We start from the raw sequence: 20,509 nt of genomic DNA, 5'->3' as shown, positions 1-20,509 counted from the left end.
ATTGCAAATGAATGACCAAATGATCATTTTTCAGGAAAAGCAAAAACCTGCATTCAGGGTCTATTCTGAGCCATCTCGAAAAGCCAGACTTCAGACAGCCTTAAGGAGACAGAGCCCAGAGAGTGTGTGCTGAAATTGCAAGGCCTAGAGGAACCCTGGACATTCTAGCTCGTCTACACCACTTCGAGGATAAAGAGGGTTTATGAGGGCAGTGAGATCTGGAGGCCAGATATCCAACAACAGCGTTAAAGCTTACATTTTCCAAGATCTCTCTCTCATAATCATCCAGAACAGTTGGTCATTCAAACTTGTTACTACCTTTCTGCAAAGTAAGGGCATCTGTAACAAGTGGGGTCACCCTTTTCACATCATCTTTGAATGGGAGAGAAAGATCTGAATATCTAGCCTCTAAAAGAGAAATGCGTGCCATCCACATGTTCCTTGAGAGACGTCAGACTCACTTACAAACCCATATTATCCCTTCAGTTAAGGTTTGAGTTAAGAGACGTTGAAGTAGGTGATGGAGGAGGTTTTTAGACTTAAGGGGACAGATCCGAATTTTGGAAACTGATGAGGTGAAGTTTCATAAACAAAACTTTATATCCGGTTCTATGAATTTAGTAATAAACCGAGCTAACGGTGGCTCTTATAGACCTATTTCCTTTCTCAATACCGTTGTTGAAATTAGCACTAAAACTGTGACAACCAAACTCAAATATATTGTTAGGAAGCTCATTCACCCCAACAATCCAGCTTTATTATTTAAACACAAGCTAGGAACAATACCAAAAAAAGGCGTCCACCTTATTGACATTGGTAACAAGGGGGAAGAAATGCTGCCCTGATTTCCTTGGACACTGAGAAAGTGTTTGACACGATTGACTTGAACTTCAAGGAAGACACCCTGCGTGAGACTGGCCTGTGGGAGGACTACAGAGGGTGGCTAATGGCAGATGTTATGCCCATAATGCAAGAGCTGGAGTTGACAAGGAACTGTTGCATTGCATCCAAACAGAACCGGCCACTAGGCAAAGGTGGGAAAATCCCCCTTCTTTTTCCTCTTACTCCGGAGCTTTTTGCCCAAAGAATCTACAACATTCTATAGATCAGGAGGTCCTACCAGCTGGAGATGAGTTTAAACTCACAATGTTTGCGGATGATATAAAAGTATCACTAATGGATCCCACCAGGTTTCTCATATCCTTAATGAAGGAACTATTGAAGTTTCAAAGATTGTCAGGATTTAAGACGAATTAGACTAACTAAATCAGAGGACCTTTACAGCTCCTCTCCCCTTGCAATGATGCTGGCACTTCCAAAGGATGGTACCAGTGCAGTGTTTTAGTTCGACGATTTGGTACATGGGGTTAGACCTGGGAAAATAATAGGGGTGTCCACAGAGGATAATGTGTACAAATTGAGGAATACCATATTCTGCACTCAACAATATGAGAAATAAAAATATCTTGTAGTTGGGGCGCGTTGCAGCCCTTAAGGAATCATTTTTTATTTTACTGGAGAAAAGAGCTCTAACAACAAATTAATTAAATGAGAATTTTTTTTTTGAATGGGAAGAGAAATTGATTATTGTGGGGGTAGATAAGTGAGTTGCAGGAAATGTTTTATTATTTCCGGTTGTAATATGAAATAAAATACATTTAAAGTAAATCCAGGCTGTAAAATACTCACTTCCATGGGACAGCAGTGTGTCAAACCTGTGGGGTGGCCATTCTGATGTGAATGCCCAGTCTATGTGATCTTGAAAACATTGCTGGAGAGGGGAGGCAGGTATCTACAGGTGCATTGTAGGGTTGACAAAGAAATCGTCTAAGTTGAATATGGTGATGGACAGGACAGTAGACAGGTCAACCAGAAGTCCTGCTAGAAACATTTCAGAGGAGATGAAGGAAATACTCTTGGGCTTCAGCCTGGTAGAAATATGAAGAGCAACACATCAAAGAGAATTCTACTGCTTCCAGTGCACCAAATGCGCTCATGAAGAGATATCACCCTTCTGTTCAGTCATACAGCTAGTATCATTAGAGCGGTAGAAATGTACATGATTATTGTGTCTGCCCATGCTCCTTTTTAATTAAAATAGGCAGAAGGTCCTCTCCAAAAAGAAAAGATGATGAAGGTAGGGAAGTTATGTCATGCAGATGCTGAAATAGGGTAGAAATCTCTAAGGCTATAGATGACTATATGAACTTCAACAACTAATGGGGTAATAAGGAATGGCTTGAAGGTGGTAATCTACAAGACCACAGACAAATTTCAACGTCTTTTGGTGAACAAACAAAGATAAAAAGGATGTGAAAAGCTTATATGCACTGGAAAACAGGAGAGTTCCGAACAGTGTACTTGAGAGGTTGAGAGATCAAGGGACCAGTGTCGCCTACTGGAACAGACTTAAATTTCCCAAACATTTATGAGAAAACGACAGAAAACGTGGGTACCCCAATAGGGGAAGAGGAAATACAAGAGGTCATTAAGAGCATGAAACCAAATAAAGTCCCCAGTCCTTTTGGCTGAGTAGGAATTCCATAAGCCTTTCTCCTCTAATTTAATTCATTTAATAAAGGGAATGTTTAATTCCTTCTCTGAGGCTGGGAGAGTAACTCTGTCCATGGGCGATGCATACATTGTAGTTATTCCTAAACTGGGGAAAGGCCGTTCAAGGTACACAGCTTATAGGTCTGTTACTCTACTGAATGTGAACAAAATACTCTATATGAAGATCCTGGCGAACAGACTTGCAATGCTCCGCCCAACTCTTATCCTTGAGTTGAGATTCATACTAGGGTGACAGACAATTAACAATATCCGCAGGTTGGCATTCCTGGTCAAAAAGGCAAAAATGTGAGATTGATGTGATAGCACTAGATATGGAAAAGGACTTTGGCAGGATGAAATGGTCCATGGTCTTAGTGAGCTACCAGGAACCGAAGGCAACAGTTATGGCTGACAGGGTGACAGGCGGGGTTACCCTCGGTCAGCCCTGTTGTTTGTCTTAAATATTAGAGGCACGAAACATAAAATTATACTTTTTGCAGAAAACATGCTGTCTCTGCGGGACCAAATGTTTTCACCCCCACCTCTACCCATTGGGTTAGCACAATATGGGTTGGTGTGGGAGTAGAAGATCAACAATGATATATCTGAATTCCGGCCCATTGGCTTTAAGTAAGGGATTTTTTTTACCTTAGACAAAAGGGGCCCTTCACAATATCTAAGGAGGGCGTTAAACATTTAGGTGTTGCATAATCACTTTTACAAAGCTACATGTGGCTAATATCACAGCCCTACTAAAGGATACCAAAGCATCTGTCGAAGTGTAAAATGCATTTATGTCTCAACTGGGCTGTATGGTGGCAATCAAGAAGCCTGTCACACCCAGGTTGCTCTACATATTCCAAGCCTTCCCAATGAGAATAGGGAAAGAAGTATTGGATGACTTACAGAAAAAGTTGTTGAGCTTCATGTGGCAGGGCGAACCCCTACTGCTGAGCAAACATTTAAAAGGTTTAGATATCAAGAAGTGCCCGGGTTCCCCAACTTCATGGAATACTACATGGTCACCAACTTAGAATAGAATTGTCTTGGGAAAAAATCTGGTTCCACATGGACCAGACCATAGCTGGAAGGTCACTGTGGGAACTAATTTGGTTACCGAAGCGATGCAGACCCAAAACCTGCATTACAGCCACATTACAAGTATCTTCTTGTATACATAGTTTATAATTTCACTAAAAATAAAAATAGTCTCCCCGACGATGTCAATATACAATAACCCTGATTTTGGACCAGCCTAGGAAGGCAGTTCCTTTCAAAGATGGGAAGGAGGCAGCTGCAGGATGAAATCTGACATTTTTAAACCAATATCCTATGACCTTACACTCTTAGCGAACTACAGTCCAGATCTGTTCCTCTAAAGATGCACAACTTATGCATGTGTATGTTACCTGCAGTGAACAGTCTGAAAGCTGTGTTAATTTATGAGCCAACTTTAACAATTTCATGTCCACCATGCAAACCAGATGTGCTAACCGAGGGAGCCTGGAGTGACCAATTTCACTTTAGCATTAGAAGTTACCCCTATTACTGTCTATTTTACTTTATAGGTTTACTATTTATATTTATTTCTATCACATGATTAATCATATTTGCCTTATAAGTTTAATAATACTGTTTACATATTTTGTTGTGTCCTATAAACTACAGGATTGTGCTTGATTCATTGTTTTTATTAATTTTGAATCTATACATATGCTTCAGAACAAGCTATTCCAATATATTCACTCTGTTTCTATCACACAGCCTGTAAGGTATTTTTGCCACAGCAGTGGATATGGTGTAGATTAAGTGAAAAAGAACCACACAGTATTGTTATAAAAATATGTATTTATTATAAACGCTCACTAATACATTGCAATATCTCCTACCCGGAGATATAACCACAATACACACAATACTTTGATAATAGAACACGTCAGTAGCACAAATACACAGCGGTCTACAGAGGGAGACCAAACCACATACTAAAATAGTGGACTGTGAACCATGACCTAAGTCGAGACTGGACCCAGAATACGTAGAAGAGCTGAGGACCCAAGGAACCACCCAAGGTAAGCACCCAGGAATCCCACGGAGGCTGTGTGCAGAGAGGGAACACGACCAGGTGCTCAATACAAGTCAATGGGTAAGACGCGGTTGCAATGTTTAAGAAGAAGGACCCTTCCGAGCGTACCCTGGAGAAAACCCATGGAAGATGGAAGGTTGGAGAGTCACCCCACCCGTAGATACCCCAGGATCAGGATACCCACACCAGGGAAGCAGGGTGCATAGGTGCGAAGTGACATCGGAAACCGTTTTAGACCACAATGGAGGACTTCAGTGAAGATGCCGCTGGTGAACAAGGTGAAAGAGTCCGGTGTAGCCAAAAGGTGGGTTCAAGATGAGAGGTACCTGCAAGCAGAGGGGACAGAGTCTATGCCACTCAGGAGTGACCAGGAGACACGTAAGACAAATGCCCACCGATGTTGGAAATGCAGAAGAGCTGAGGGTGCCCTTGGAGAAGATGCACAGAACAAAGGCACAGAAGTTGCAAGAGGATCTCGAGCAGCTCACCAAAGGATGAAGTCCCACGGTGCAGGGGACGCGGTGCAGGTGAATATCTTGGTTGCAGGAGATGCTTGAGGCCAGAGCTTCTTGGAGCCTTAATATCTCTCGTGATAACAGTCAACAATCCTTGGCAAGGGCAAGTCGACACATTGCACAGGGTGCGCTCCAGCAGTTCCGATTAGGGATAATGGCTTCAAACTTGCTGTGAAAACAGTGCAGGCCTTGTGGGGGTTGCAGAAGCACCACCTGTGTTGCTGAACCTTTTGTGGTCTGTAAGAGCTCAGGATCAGTAGACCAGTCAGCATTTTTGCGGTCCCAGCAGATGCAGGGAAGTGACTCCTTCACTTCAAGAGAGATTCCTTCGGGTGTCTTGAATGTCCACAGGCCTGTAGAAGAACCTGTATGGAGCACAGGCACAGACGACGCAGAAGAATAGCAGGATAATGAGACCAGGAGCAGCAGTAGTCTTCCCAGTTCCCAAAGCGAAGTACAATGAAGTCCAAAGTGCCTAGACAGTTGAAGATGAAGTGGTTTCGGATCCAAATCTTGTCCCATGAGGAATCTAAGGAACCACCCACAGGTAAGCTCTTAAGTACCCTAAGAAAAGGTTTGGGATAATTCACACAGTCTGGACAGTGGGGATGATACTCCCATGTCCTTTGTACAGCTTCACACCAGAACGGGAGCCAATGGCACCCTGAACTGGTTCCAACTGGAGTGTTCAAGGAGGGCACCAAATGTGCCCTTCAAAGCAGTCTAGTGGCGCTGGCAAGCACCCCCACCTTCTCCCAATTCACTAGGTCCCATCTGGGAGGTGGTTACACCTCCCTGTGACAGGAACCCTATTGTCCTGCCTTCCACAGATCGAGGTTGGCTCAGCAGCAGGAGGGCAGAATCGTGTCTCCGGTCAGCAGCAGCCATAGTTTGCTGTCCGGGTCTAGAAGACTGTTACTGGGAGCAGTGAGGGCCTCCAGGAGGAGCTTTACAGTTCATTGAATCATCGGGGTATGATTCCAACATGTTTGATACCAAACACAACAGTGTTCATTACAGCCATCGCGTAATTATGCATGGCCACTCTATGTATTGTAATGGCTGATGCACTAACAACCTGGGAGAATGGATTCCGTGGATTGTAGGGATGTCCTGCTCATGCAGGGGCACCCTCACACTTATAATCAAGCACACTGCCTTCAGGATTGAATAGCCAGCTTTAGAGGTGACTTATAGGTTTTAGGTGCAGTGACCTCAGATATAAGGAAACCTATTTATGTTGTAAGTGGTGCTAGCACCAACTTACACAGGCTGCAATGGCAGGCCTGTAGTCACAATTTCAGAGGTCTCCCATGGGTGGCATAATACATACTTCAGCCCATGGGGGACCCCTGGTGTACCCATGCACTGGGTACCTTAGTACCATATACTAGGGACTTAGACGGGTACATCAGTGGTCAATCGGCTGTATTTAAGTACTCACCATGCCCAATTTTGGGAAGAAGCACAGAGACTGGGGTCCTGGTTAGCAGGATCCCAGTTAGACTAGTCAGTAAAACCTAAGGACACCAGCAGAAAGGGGGGGGTGACCATGAAAGCAGATCCTACTTTCCTACACACACACACAACATTAGGAGATGAGACTAACCTTGGACCAGCTGAGTCTTCATTTTCTAAGTGGAACTATCTGGAGAGTCCATCTGCATTGGCATAGTTACTCCCAGGCTTGTGTTCCACTGAAAAGTCCATCCCCTGTAGGGAAATGGACCATCTCAGAAATTTGGGATTTTCACTCTTCATTTGTTTAAGCCATAAGAGCGACTTTATGGTCTGTCTGAACAAGGAAGTGAGTACCAAACAGGTAGGGCCTCAACTTCTCCAAGGCCCAGACCACAGCAAAGGCCTCCCTCTCTATAGCTGACCAACATTTCTCCCTGGCGGTCAACCTTCTGCTTATAAAAGCTACTGGTTGGTCCTGGCCCCCTGCATTTAGTTGTGACAAAACAGCTCCAACCCGTATCTCAGATGCATCTGTGTGGACAATGAAGGTTTTGGAGGAATCAGGACTTTGCAGAATGGGAGCAGTGCACATAGCCTGCTTCAGGTCATCAAATGCCTTTTGTTAGGTAACTGTCCATTGAACTTTCTTAGGCATTCTCTTGAAGGTGGGATCATTAAGGGGAGTCACAATGGACCTATATCCCTTAACACAACTGCTGTAGTATCCAGTCAGGCCCACGAAAGCTCTGACTGAGTCTGGGTAGTGGGAGCAACCCAGTCCATGACGGTCTGGATTTCGCTCTCTAATGGCTGAACGTGGCCTCCACCAACCAGGAGACCTAAGTATACAACCTTGCTCTGCCCTATCTGCCACTTAGTGGGCATGATAGTGAGCAGTCTAGTGACGCTGGCAAGTGGCCCCACCCTGTTCCAATACACTAGGTCCTGTTGGGGAGGTGGTCACATCTCCCTGTGACAGGAAACCTATTGTCCTGCCTTCCCCTGCTCGAGCTTGGCTCAGCAGTAGGAGGGCAGAATCTTGTCTCTCGTCGGCAGCAGCCATAGTTTGCTGTCTGCGGCTAGAAGACTGGTACCGTGAGCACTGAGGGCCTCCCTGGAGGAGTTTTACAGTGCATGGAATCATTGGGGTATGATTCCAACATGTTTAAAACCAAACATGACAGGATTCCTTACAGTCAGGTCAGAGTTAGCTATCGCGTAAGGACGCATGGCTACTCTATGTATCGCAATGGCTGATGCACTTACAAATCGGGAGAATGGACTCTGTGGATTGAAGGGGTGTCCTGCTCATCTAGGGGTACCCTCACGCTTATAACCAAGTGTCCTGCCTTCAGGATTGAAAGGCCTGCCTTAGGGGTGACTTATATGTTTTAAGTGCAGTGACCTCAGATATAAGGAAACATACCTGTTGTAAGTGGTGTTAGCACCAGCTTACACAGGCTGCAATGGCAGGCATTTAGTCACAATTTGAGTGGTCTCTCATGGGTGATATAATACATGCTTCAGCCCATGGGGGACCCCTGGTGTACCTATGCCCTGGGTACCTTAGTACCATATACTAGGGACTTGCACAGGTACATCAGTAGCCAATCTGGAGTGTATTTAAGTACTCACCATGTCCAATTTAGGGAAGAAGCACAGATACTGGGGTCCTGATTAGCAGGATCCCCGTCAGAGTAGTCAGTAATACCAAACGACACCAGCAAAAAGTGGGGGTGACCATAAAAGCAGAACATACTCTCCTACAATGCTTAAAAAGTGAATTACAGAGATGTTTTCACCTCGGGTTCTGAATGACATTCTAGATAACTCAAGCTTCGCTCTTCTTTATCTAAAGTCACTCCAAACCCCTATGTGAAAAACAACCTTGTAATTTATTGTTACCTATCTATAATTCTACATGTAATCCCAATTCTGCATTGTAGGAATCTTCATTGAAGTGATAAATGTAAGACTAATTCCCCGGAGCATTTTCCATAGATGTATTGTTCATTGACATGTCACACAGAGTGTCAGTGTCCATCTGTCCTTATTATGAGCATACCCTGTAACAGACGATCTGAGGCTATTTTTTCCTGGAAATAAGCTGATAAACACCTAAATAACTATTTCAAGCCAGCATTGCAACATCTGATGTGCAAGAAAGGGTGAAAGTGTATGAAACTATAGGACAAAATGCACCTTCATAGGCTTGTACTGAAAGGTAGGAATAAATGTCCTGTCTCTAAGACTCCAGGAGCTTCCCCTACCCATGATGCACTCTACTGGCAGCTGACTGACAGAGTCACTTATTTGGAGAGGTAATGGGTTGTTTAGGTAACTTTTTCTTCTGCATCGGATTTGAAAGATCTTCACTGATAGTCTCGAAATGTTAGCCTAGAGTAGCAGGCTAGTTTTATACACCAGAAGGTGGCTGTTGGGCAGCAGGAAGAAACAGAAAATACAAAAGTTCTAAATGTACACAGTGTATTTTGACAAATGGAGTTTCTCTATTTCAAGAACTTTCTCATGATTTCCCAGCCATTCTAGCATCAACCTGCACGTCTAAATCTAAACAATCTTTTGTGAATGAGTAGATTGATAACCATGTTGATGCCTTGCAGATGTCTGCAATTGGTAAATTTCTAATTCAAACCATAGTAGTTGCATTTCCTCGGGTCTCTTTTGGCTTTGCTAGCAGATGTTTGATTGCTAATTAGTAGCATAATGCAATACATGCTACTATACCTTCTAGCAACATATAGTTTGGATATGGCTAGACCATGCCTGATTTGGCGCCAGTTTACAAATAGTTGATTCATTTTTTGTCAGGTTCTTACGTTTTTGTTTAGGTAAAAGTTAAAGTGTCTTGTAATGTCAAGTGAATGAAGGCACCTTCTGCTGCTGAGGAAGAATTGGGAAAGAAAGTAGATAGAATAATAGTTTGAATAATATGAAAGTCAAACAATTTTGGGGAGGAATGGAGAATGTGTTCTCATTGACATCCTACGACAGCGAAAAACAGTGTAGGGCTCAACTGACAATGAAGCTTCCAACTGGCTCACTCTCCATGATTGCCACAAGGAAAGCAGTCTTCCAGGAGAGATGCTGCAATGTAGCCCTGTGTATCGACTCCAAAAGGGAGCCGATCAACAATGACATAAAATGTTCTGCTCGACTGATGGAGGTCTAATTGGAGGGAATACTTTGAAGCCTTCCAAAATGTCTTTGATGACAGTATTTTTCTAAATGATTTGGAGATTTTCTGCATGCTGTAACAGCAGCAAAGTAAACTTTTAATGATGTGAAAACAAAGCTTCGCGTGGGCTAAATAAAGCAGATAGGTAACAGGTAATTGGATTATGCCCATTATCTCGACACCATATGCAGAATCATTTCCAGTTTAGGAAATAGCATAATCTTGTGGAGGGACGTTTTACTTCTTTTAAGATTCATACAGGCCGGTAAAAGATTCAAATAGCCTCACTGTCTGACTTCAGGAGCTATGCAGCCAAATTCAATACTTTTAAAGCTGGGTTTGAATTTGCCCCAAGCGTTTGGTCAGCAGATCCTGCTTTCCCTGCCTCGGCAATCTGACACTATCAATATATTTTTACCTCGTATCAACACAGTTTCAGTATTACTGAGGGGATGCGTGAGACTGGGTAAAACGTGTAAAGAAATGACCTTAAGCAACTGACCACAAGGACATTTCTAGAGACCCGTTTCTGATCGCAAGAATGCAAAGTGTCTTCATTTTCCCACAGGGACGAGGTCCATAGAAGGTGTTCCCCACTCTTCAAAGATGCAGTTGACTCTTCATATAAACGACAAACAAAGTATGCTTGCCAATTCATTGTCCCTGAAATGTGCACTGCTGCTACCAATTGTTCCCTCGAGATGGCTCAGTACCAGATTGTCTTTACTTTCATATTCTTGACCTGGAGCTTCCTTGTCTACCTGGGTAATGCACAATTGAGGTGTTGTCTGTTTTAATCGCTAATTAATTTCATTTTCAGGAACGGTAAAAAAGGTTTGAAGGCCAGGTGGACTACGAACAGTTCCGGATCATATATGTGGTATGAGGCTTCCTTCACTTTCCACTGCCCCTGAACAATCAAATACTGTGGCAAGGTCTCAATCTTGACAGGAACGCATAGGTCACTATGACTTGTGCCGATATTTCCGTCTGAAAGGAAACTCCTTTTAGCACATTTTGTGTTTTGCACTACCATTTTAGAGATTATCTTGCTGTTGGGAAGTGAGTTCAGTTTGTCTTCCTACTTGTTTCTCTTCAGAATGTCCTCTAGGCCTTGCTGCAGGGCTATGAAGTGCATCCAAGACAAGAAAAATACAGGCTGCCACACAGCTTTGAAGAAAGGTGATTTCTCTTTCTTTTGGGTTGAAGGTTCGCTCCAGGATATTACATTTTTCCCAGACAGATGACACGCTCTCCTCCAAACCAACCACTCTTTTCTGTATGATGTATCACATTGCCCCCTAATAAGATAGTCTCTGAACCTGCATTGAAATCGATTTTTGTTGGTTGATTTGGAGATTCAGCCTGTGCAGAAACTTCAAAGTTGTTCAAAAAAATCCTGCTTTATCTTTTTCTGACTGAGCTATTACCAGCTATTCGCCCTGGTATGGATAGATCAAACTTCCTCTTCTCTGCAGGAGAGTTGATACTACTGCCATGCATTCTCTGAGAATGTGCCAGAAGAAGGTTTGAGTTTAAAGTGTAGAACTGTGTTCTGATAGTGATGTTTCCCTAAAACGAATCAGAGAAATCTTTAGTGATGCTTCGAGCCTGGCATGTGAAAATATACAGATCTATTGTAGAGATCCATTCCTTGTACAGCAGATGCCGACCAATCTGATTCAAGGCAAGCATCCAGAATTCTTCTTTCTTGATAAACTCGTTTGTGAACCTTAGGTCTAATATTGTTCTTTATTCCCCTTTTTGGGTCTTTTTGCTGAACCAGGAAACACCTGGAGTAAACTCCTTGCCTTTCATGATGCAATTGAACTAGCTTGGTTGAATGTTTCCTTAACAAGATTGATGCTTCTTTGCAGAGGATGGGTATCTGATACTTCGATGTTGATACTGGAGGAACTTGTGGTGGAATGGCCGTGAAATGTAGATCTTATTAACGATATGTAATATTTAGTACTCATTTGCCTCTTGTATTTCCAGTACACTCTGCCGATGCAAGGACACAGTTCTCCCCCACTGGAGTGGGAAACCAAGGAAGGGTATGAGATTGTCATTGTCTGGTACCAGAAGAATGTCCTCCTCTTGAAATGGAAGCTTTTGTTGATGGTGATTTGGATTTCAACACCTTTCCCTGGTACCTTTGCCCTTGAGGATACTGCTGAGGATGAAAAGGTGAGTGAGGAAATTGAACCCTGCATTGGAAATACCTACAATCGTTTGCTTTGAATTGTTATCAGAAGAACTTTTCCATTGTTTTCAGCTGTACCTCTGGCTTTAAGGTGGTAAGGTGGAGCCATGAGGACCTGTGAATACTCCATGACCATACACTGTAGCTGCCAATTTCAGCAAATCAACAGTTGCACGTTGGATGTTGTTGGAGACCAGCAAATGTTCATGCAGCGTGTCTGTGAAATCTTGCTGTTGAGGCTTTGGAAGATCATTGATAAAACTTTTCATACTCTCACAGATTTCCTTCTGCTATCTCCTGAAGAGAATCGAACTGACACTGTGAGGCAAATGCCATCAGAGTGCATTATGGTTAGGGGAAACTCTTGGAGTCTTAAAGAGACAGGACACTTTATTTCACTTTTCAATTTAAACCTATCAGACTGCATTTTTTTCTACATTTTCACCCATTTTGAGTATATCAGATGCTACAATTCAGGCTTGAAACAGCTCATTAGAAGTTCATCAGTTTATTTCCAGGAACAAAAGGTAGCCTCAGATAGACTATTACAGGTTGCTGCCCATGAGAAAAACATATGAACATTAACACTCTGTGTGACATTTCAATGGATAACACATCTATGAAAAGGGATCCAGGGTCCCGCACACATTAGGGAATTACTGTAAAATGTATGACTATCAAAGAAGACCCTGCAATGCAGGACAAAGGTCCATCTACTTCCCTTTCCTTAATAGGAAGGGAGATGGATGGGCATACATTTAACCCATAAAATGCTAAGAATCTGTACACAATATCCACTTGCATAAAACAAGATCATTGCATCATGATTACATTGATGTGAACTGAAACATAATGCTCAGGAATGAAAGTGTTTATTGTTTGCAGGGACAACATTTGTTAAGAGATTTGGTCACTTCCTACCATCACTGTCTTATTAATATACAAATTGGAACAGTTGCCAAAACCAAGAGCAATCATTCCCAAGTGACCTCTTAAAGGCGAAGGATACTGCTAGATATCCATTTGCCCCTGACCTCATTTTGGCTTTTCGGGGGAAAAAACAAGAACAAGAGCATCCCAGGACACAAGTTATACGGTATACATGAATAGCCTTGCACCATTCAGAAAATGTTCTCATGTATTAGCCTCACTATACTTGTGAATGCCATTTTGGCAGCCAAAACATCATTCACTGCCTTATTAGAGAGGTTCCAGTTGTTGAACTTCATCTTCTCAACCACCAAGCAGGGAGACTGAGTTTTGAATCTGCAAAAGAGAATGACCTCATCTTGTGAAGCATACAATTAACCTAAGACAGTCATAGATGTGGGGTGTGGATACAAAGAATGAGCTCATGCAGGCCCATGTACAACATCATTACAGCCACCCCTGGTGCATTGAGAACTGTTTCTGATTGATGGTGCCTCAATTTCCCCCTCTTGGGGAAAGAGAGGTAATTGGAGGAAAAGTATAAAGAAAGGAAACCTCCAGTCTAAATTATCTGCAACCCCAACCCTCCATTCCAAGTAAACTCTCCTACAAAATGTCTGATGCATTCTTTGACCTTGGGTAACAAACAAGAGACCGCACCAAACAAAAAGCTCTGAAATGACTACAAATGTAACTCCCGCTCTTGAGCATTCACCTTCATGCTGCTGAGAATTTCTCACAGCTGGTGTCTCTTCCTGACACAGATCAATTCAGAAGCAGGTGTACACTGGTGCTCTCCTAAGTCACAGAAGCTGACACCACCTCTCTTGCTATATTGTACAGAGTAATAGTAGTGTTCACCAAGAATTGGACCACCACCCTCCAGTAGATGATATAAGAGCCAGGTATATCCACTTAATTTTCAACATCATGTGTCTTAATCTCTCTCCTGATGCAAAGAGGTGGGATCTCCATCCAATCAATCAGTCTTGTTTGTAACTAAAAATCTTAGGTCACTGAGATCTGATTGGTTCCTCTCCCAAATACTTTAATCTTTATTCAACTGCAAATGCCTCCCGGCAGAATCGATTCCACTGGGTACATAGGATCAACTGAAGGGATATCTTCTGCAACTTAATTTGAGGCATAAGAAAAATGAGTATTGCGAGGAGCTGTAGGGGCTGCAAAAAAGATCATCCATAGGAGTCTCTTCAATGGATGGAACAGAGCCACCATTTTCACAAAGTGATATGATCCTCTTGCAAGGCAACCGATTTTACTCTCCTGCGGTGCACTGTATCTGGCCCAGCTTTACAAATTGGATATGTTAAGATGGCATTAAAGAGAATTTTCTATTTTGATAGGAAACTTTCAACTATGGAGGATGGACAGTTAATCTATAGATGGATTTTTCTTTGAAAAGTCTGTCATGAAGGTATGGAGAGAGAAAGTATAGCTCTTGCCAACAGCAAATTAAATGTTTATAAGTTAGGAAAATAAATTAAGTAAGCTCTGGATCCTGGCATCTGTGACTTTTGGGCAAAAGAACAAAGGAAAGGACACTAGGGAAGCTGGGTAGTATGGGTCGCATTTGAAATGTTATGTGATGTCTTATAGAAGATCAACTACATGGAGCTGATTCAGCACTGAGCCTGAAGCAGGCAAACTTTCTTGATATAACTCTGCACTTGGGTATATTTCATAGATGAGAAATCTGAGGAGCATAAGTCTATATCACAAACATTTAGCATTGGCAAATCGGTTGCACAGACCACAAACAATGCTGATAACAGAGTACTTCATCATTGAAAGGACAGGACTACAACTGGAGAGACATGAACCATGGACACATTGAATTAATGAGCATGAACACAACGCAGACTGAACGTATCACAGACTGAGACTTATACATAAATCTTTCATCTGCCCTAGACTTTACCAAGAGAGCTTCCATCTCCACATTGAATGGAAAGTGCCGGCGACCCCTGTATAGCATGGTTTGTCTCAGGTGATCTTGGCAGGTCCTGGCGATATCTGTGGCAAAAAAAGAGACAACAATTGAGAGGAGCCCTTAAAGAAAGGTTGACTCAACTGTGGAATGAATTGGTACAGTACACCCAGCCATTTAATTCCAGACTGAAAGAAGGAGGTTCATGACTACTAGAAGAGAGGTCACTAGACTGAACAACTCGCCATTTGTGTAGCTGGAACCCAAAGGCTGGATGTGCCCTGGCACGGACAAGGAATCAAATATCCGGTCAAAGAGAATGATGGAGGCAAAGATAGAGTATGAATCCGTTGTGGAGATTAAAAGGCAACAGCCTTTACTCCTGGAGAATGGACGAGACAGAAGACAATGTGTCATCCAGGTGTGGTGGTTTGAGGAGACAAAGTGAAGGGAGTGCAAAAAGTGTGGAAAGTGATGAAGCAGAAGACAGACAGACCCCAGTGTGAACAGTGAAGGAGACAGTGGGAATGTCCTGCTGGAATACTGTACCTTGGTAGCTGCTGTCTGCTTGCGAACACACCTCCTGCAGATACTTGGTCACATAAGGCAGTAAGGTGGCAGTCGGAAGGAAGTAACCACTCAAGATGCTGAGCAGGCGCCAGCCCCGGGTACAACTTTCCCTGACATAGAGAAAACACCAAATTATAGGATTTAGGGGCTTAGCGATTAGGCTGCACATATGGCAATCTGTAATTAGACTTTCTTGGAAGATATCAGAGATGAGCTAGAACATAGAAGATTTACTGATTAGACTGTTCATCCCGAGATTATAAAAATATAGGAAACTATGATTACGTAGCAGATTCAGGGGCTGGGGAATACAGCATTCAGGGATGACAGTATGTACAGAGAAAAGATAGCACATAGATGGTTCAACAATTAATTGGGAAATACAGAAATGTTGGATTAAACAGAATGCACAGGAGTTATGGATGGCAACACCCAGGGGTCGGCAACACATATAGGAATTAGGTACTAAACAAAAGATTACAGAGCAGATACAGGAATCAAAGATTTGACAGCAAGTATAGGGAATAGAGGAAAGACTGCAGATTAAGTGATTAGGTGGTGTAAAAAAATGTTCAAGGGTTAGACATCATATAATGGCAGGAGAGTTGGGAATGCAGTTATGATTAAACAGCTATATAGCTAATAATAATTATATATAATATGCAAATATTGAGAGTTGGCTAGCACAAGCAACAGTGGTAAATTAGAACATTCAGGCAAGAATCAGGGTTTAAATAGCCCTTATATTAAGCAGGGATTAATAGGGAATAAAAAAGGATTGGAGCTGAGACAGGACATCGAGAAACTAGAAATTAAACAGCATATGATGTATCATAGATAATATTGCACACACTTGCATGATACAGCAGATACAGGGATCAGAGATTTGACATTAAATTCTAAAGGCAGAAGCAGTGCAAGGAATTAGGCAGATACAAGTAGGTAAGCAACTATACAGCACATGCAGGGTTAGGAATTAGAAAGCAGATATAGCTATCAGAGATTAGACCGCAAACAAGAACCAAAGGATAAGGAATTTGTGCAATGGGCAGATATTATACATATTGATTGAATGTAATTCGCCCACAGTAATTAAGAGTGGACCAGTATGAGTTAAGCATATCTGCCCATCCCTTTGGAGCTGGCTGAGTCGCTTATGAAAGTGGTAGGAGCATGCTTAGACTTTGAGCCTGAGCTCAGTATGTCATAGAACTCAAGTTGTCCCTGCCTCTTACTGATCATGAGGCCCAACCAGGCTAGACAAGTCTGGGGTTTCTTTTACTGTACTTTGGTGTTATAATGGCCAACAGTTTGAGCTAGGTTGTTCCTTTTGGGGTTGGGTGAATGCTGATTTCAAATAAACAACAAGCACTTGACAAAGAAACTACATTGACAGCAGGCGCTGACCCAGGAGATCAGAAAGACAACAAAGTCAGCATTCATAGACTAGTCGACAAGTTGGCAGGTGATTTGGAGTTAGGACAAACTGCATTCATAGGATTTATAGAATAGTTTGAGAAAGAAGATGACTCGGAGGTAGCCTGTTTGCCGTTTCCCAGCTGTTCCCACTGTGGCATGCGGTGCTGTATACTCACTTTTTGGGGTTCTCTGTGAGCTGTTTAATGACCTGACAGTACACCTCATCACGAAGAGTCTCCTTCTCCCTGCAGAGCTGGAAAGGCAAGAAACTGATGGTTAAAAACATGCATGAGGCGGCTGAAAGACAGATATCTGCAATCCTGCAGTGGCGCCTAGTATGCTTGCCTTTTGTCCAATGAGTAGAACTAATTGCCCCCACAATTCCCCTCTTCAGAACAATTTCAGAGTCTGATGATACAGCCTAAAATCAGTGAGACTTTTCTCATGATATTCTAATGCTATGCTGGTCCTCACAGGCTGTGCTCTGTGTGCCGTCAGTTAGCTGTCAAGCTATTACTCCTGACTGTCACCACCACTCATCACATACTTTGATTCACATGCCATGCTGTCATTCACATGCCGTCATTTTTGGGCTTCTTTGTCATTCATGGAGTTTGTCTTTCTCACAGAAGATATTATCACTCCCAGGACAGGTTGTAGCTTGTAGACTGCATTTCTCACCTGTAAGATCTCGTACACACAGACATTTTCATCCGGGGTCCTGTGATGTGGTTGGTCTCCCATGAACTTCATCAGATCTACAAGAAGTGGAAATGTGACACTGTGATACAGGTATAACCACACAGACACCCCCGCTCTTCCCTTCAAGGCCAATGCAGCTCTCCCTGCCCCTGATGAAAATTCTATGTTTTCCCAATCATGCCTTTGGTCTACAGGAAGGGAAGTGCAGAGAACAGTTTGGTATGTTTGAGAGAGAGAGAGAGAGAGAGACAGAGGGAAAGAGAGGGAGAGAGAGAGAAAGAGAGGGAGATAAAGAGCGGGAGAGAGAGAGAGAGAAAAAGAGAGAGAGAGAAAAAGAAAGATTACAGACGAAAGAAATAAGAAAGTGATGTGGCACAGAGCATCACTCACTCATGAAGTTGTTGGTGGCGAGCTCATTCAGTTCTTTGTCGTCGTACAAAATAAGAGACTCCTGAATTGGAACCTGCAGAAGTCAGTGAGAAAGGATGAGTCTTGATGGTGTTTGCGGTTAGTAAATCCTGGATGGAGGGAAAATGAGGTAAAAGACAGAAAATACCACAAAGGAGGGAGTTGGGGTGTTCTGAGATAGACATGCAATTAATTTTTTATGGTTGAGCTGCAGCAACATGGCATGCTATGCATAAGGTGGCAAAGGGGAGGTCTACAAAAACAGATTTTCATTCATGCCACTGAACAAATATAAATGTGTTGCCTTGTGGAAGAAGGCTCAAAATGTACTAGTGGTGTATCCACAAACACATTTGTTAAAGAACATCTTAGAATTAAAAGTGAGTAAAAATGAGTTAAATACCTCAAACGCTACTTCTCAGGCATTGATACTCATTTGCATTAACATGTTTTAATGTCCTCCTACACCAGGAAAGGGCAGGCCACCCAATCATAATAAAGTACATATTTATTTTCACTTTTGTATGTCACAGACATCACATGTAGAATGTTCTGATGTTAATGAAACTGTAAACGGCACTGCCTCTGGTAGCCATTATAGATTTCTTGAAGAAAAGTTAAATAAAGTAACATGTATAATACACTCAGTAATGCACCATATTTGTTTATGTTATTAGAAATGGAATTCTCCTTTGAGTGGTGATGGATAAGATACTCACCTTTGATAATGCACTTTCTGGTAGAGATTTCATCTAGCCCCAGATTTGGAAACTTTTCAGTAATGTCGCTGTGTGTCGATAGATGGTGCCATGCGGCTCCGCACTTATGTTGTTCCGCTCCGGAAATGACATGTGGGGACTATAGAGGTGCCACTCCTGCATGCTGATCTCAGTTGCTTTCGAGAGTGTCGTGCCCCCAGATGTAGAGTCCGAAAAGCACATTGATGTGACCAGTGTGCAGATTTCTAGACTTGGGATGTTATTAATGGAGTCCAATTACAGAACGGGGAGGATGGAAGAGTCTCTACCAAACACAGCGTTACTTAAGTTAAGTCACTTGTTCTTCTGCTAGAGACTTCTAGCCACAGATTCCTAACCTTTTGAATAGATACCACAGCAGTACCTAGTTGGATGTGGGTCTGTGGATGGACTCAAACCTGCAGTACCGAGAGGGCAAAATGTCTCTCTTGTCGAACCTGGCTGTCTAGACAGTGGTGCTACAGCAACACATGAAGGGACGTCCATGTGGCCAAAAGCAAATAATATTTTGAGGACAGGGACTCTGCCTGGTGCCTGGTAAAACAGTGGTAGCAGCTTTGAGCCAGGTAGAATAAACATGCAATCTTTCTGGAGGCTGCATTTCTGCCAATGTATAGCAGATCTTAATTCAGAGCACAATCCAGCGGGAGGTGGTTCTCTTTTGCCAAGCCGTGCCTTTTGTCGCTCCTGGGGACTCTACAAAGAGCTGAATGTCTACCCTGTGTTCTTTTGTACAATCAATATAAAAGCTGAGAGCTCTCTTGAGGACTAAACGGTGGAGTCTCTACTCTTACTTGAAGAAATAAGGCAGAGCATAGAACGCCAGCAAGATGATGTTTTGACCAACATGGAACAGTGTCAAAACTTTAGGCAAGAAGGATGATCATGTCCGCAAAACCAGCTTGTCTGGGAAAAAGGTGATGGACAGCAGGATGACACTGAGTCTGGAGCTCACTCACACGCAGCACCAAGGATGATGATGATGAGGAACACTGTCTTGAGGGTGAGAAGTCACAATGAAGAGCTGTGATGTGGCTCAAAGGGAGTATACATTTGAACTGCGAGGATCAAGTTAAGGTCCCACTGAGGCATGACAAAAGGATAGGGAGGAAACAAATGTAAACCTTTCAAAAAGCGCATAACTTTTGGAGACTTTCACAAGGAAGGCTGATTCAGTAATCGCAAAAAGGCTGAAAGGGCCAAAAGGTACCTTTTAACTGTGTGAGAGCAAAGCCTTGCTGAGCTAGAGCCAAAACAAACAATAAAACATTAGATAACTTTGCCTGGAGGGAGTCTATCCACCTAGCAGCGCACCAACCTACAAATGTGTCCCAATGACAGGAGTATAGACTTTTTGTTGAGGGATGCCTGGCTGCCAAGATGACACCAGCAACCTCTGTGGGAAAGTCAAAGGTGTTAACGGTCGCCGCTCAATCTCCAAGCATGATAGTGGAGATTGTGAAAGGCCAGGGTGCAGAACCCTGCCCTTCTACTGGTCCTTCCTGAGAGACAGCATTATGGAGGACAGATGCTCAAACCCAAGTGTTCTGGTAAGCATATTCTCTGTGCCTGATTGGAAGTCACTAAGATGTCTGGGGCCCATTTGGTCCTGATCAACTTAAGAACCCAGGACAGGAGTGGTATCAACCGGAAGGCATATAGGAGACCCGAGTCCCACTCAAGGCAGACCACGTTTCCAAGCAAAAGATGCCCTAGAAAGTCCAGCACACAGAAGTGCTGACATTGCACATTAT

General features: G+C 42.9%; 1 protein-coding gene across 2 annotated transcripts in view; it reads right to left on the bottom strand.

Moving 5' to 3' along the window:
• MYO15B (myosin XVB) overlaps positions 1-20,509 on the bottom strand; it is an 810,836-nt gene that overhangs the window by 219,204 nt on the left and 571,123 nt on the right. For both annotated transcript variants that reach the window (XM_078654532.1, XM_078654533.1), the window contains 5 exons: positions 17,980-18,052; positions 17,569-17,645; positions 17,064-17,140; positions 15,448-15,578; positions 14,890-14,984 (listed from right to left, as the gene is read on the bottom strand). In XM_078654532.1, the coding sequence (XP_078510658.1) occupies positions 14,890-14,984; positions 15,448-15,578; positions 17,064-17,140; positions 17,569-17,645; positions 17,980-18,052 (453 nt within the window). The remainder of the gene's footprint in view (positions 1-14,889; positions 14,985-15,447; positions 15,579-17,063; positions 17,141-17,568; positions 17,646-17,979; positions 18,053-20,509) is intronic.

Source organism: Lissotriton helveticus, chromosome 7 (assembly GCF_964261635.1).
Source record: "Lissotriton helveticus chromosome 7, aLisHel1.1, whole genome shotgun sequence".
NCBI lineage: Eukaryota > Metazoa > Chordata > Amphibia > Caudata > Salamandridae > Lissotriton > Lissotriton helveticus.
The sequence above is the reverse complement of the archived record's forward strand: the minus strand, read 5'-3'. Positions and strand labels throughout refer to the sequence as shown.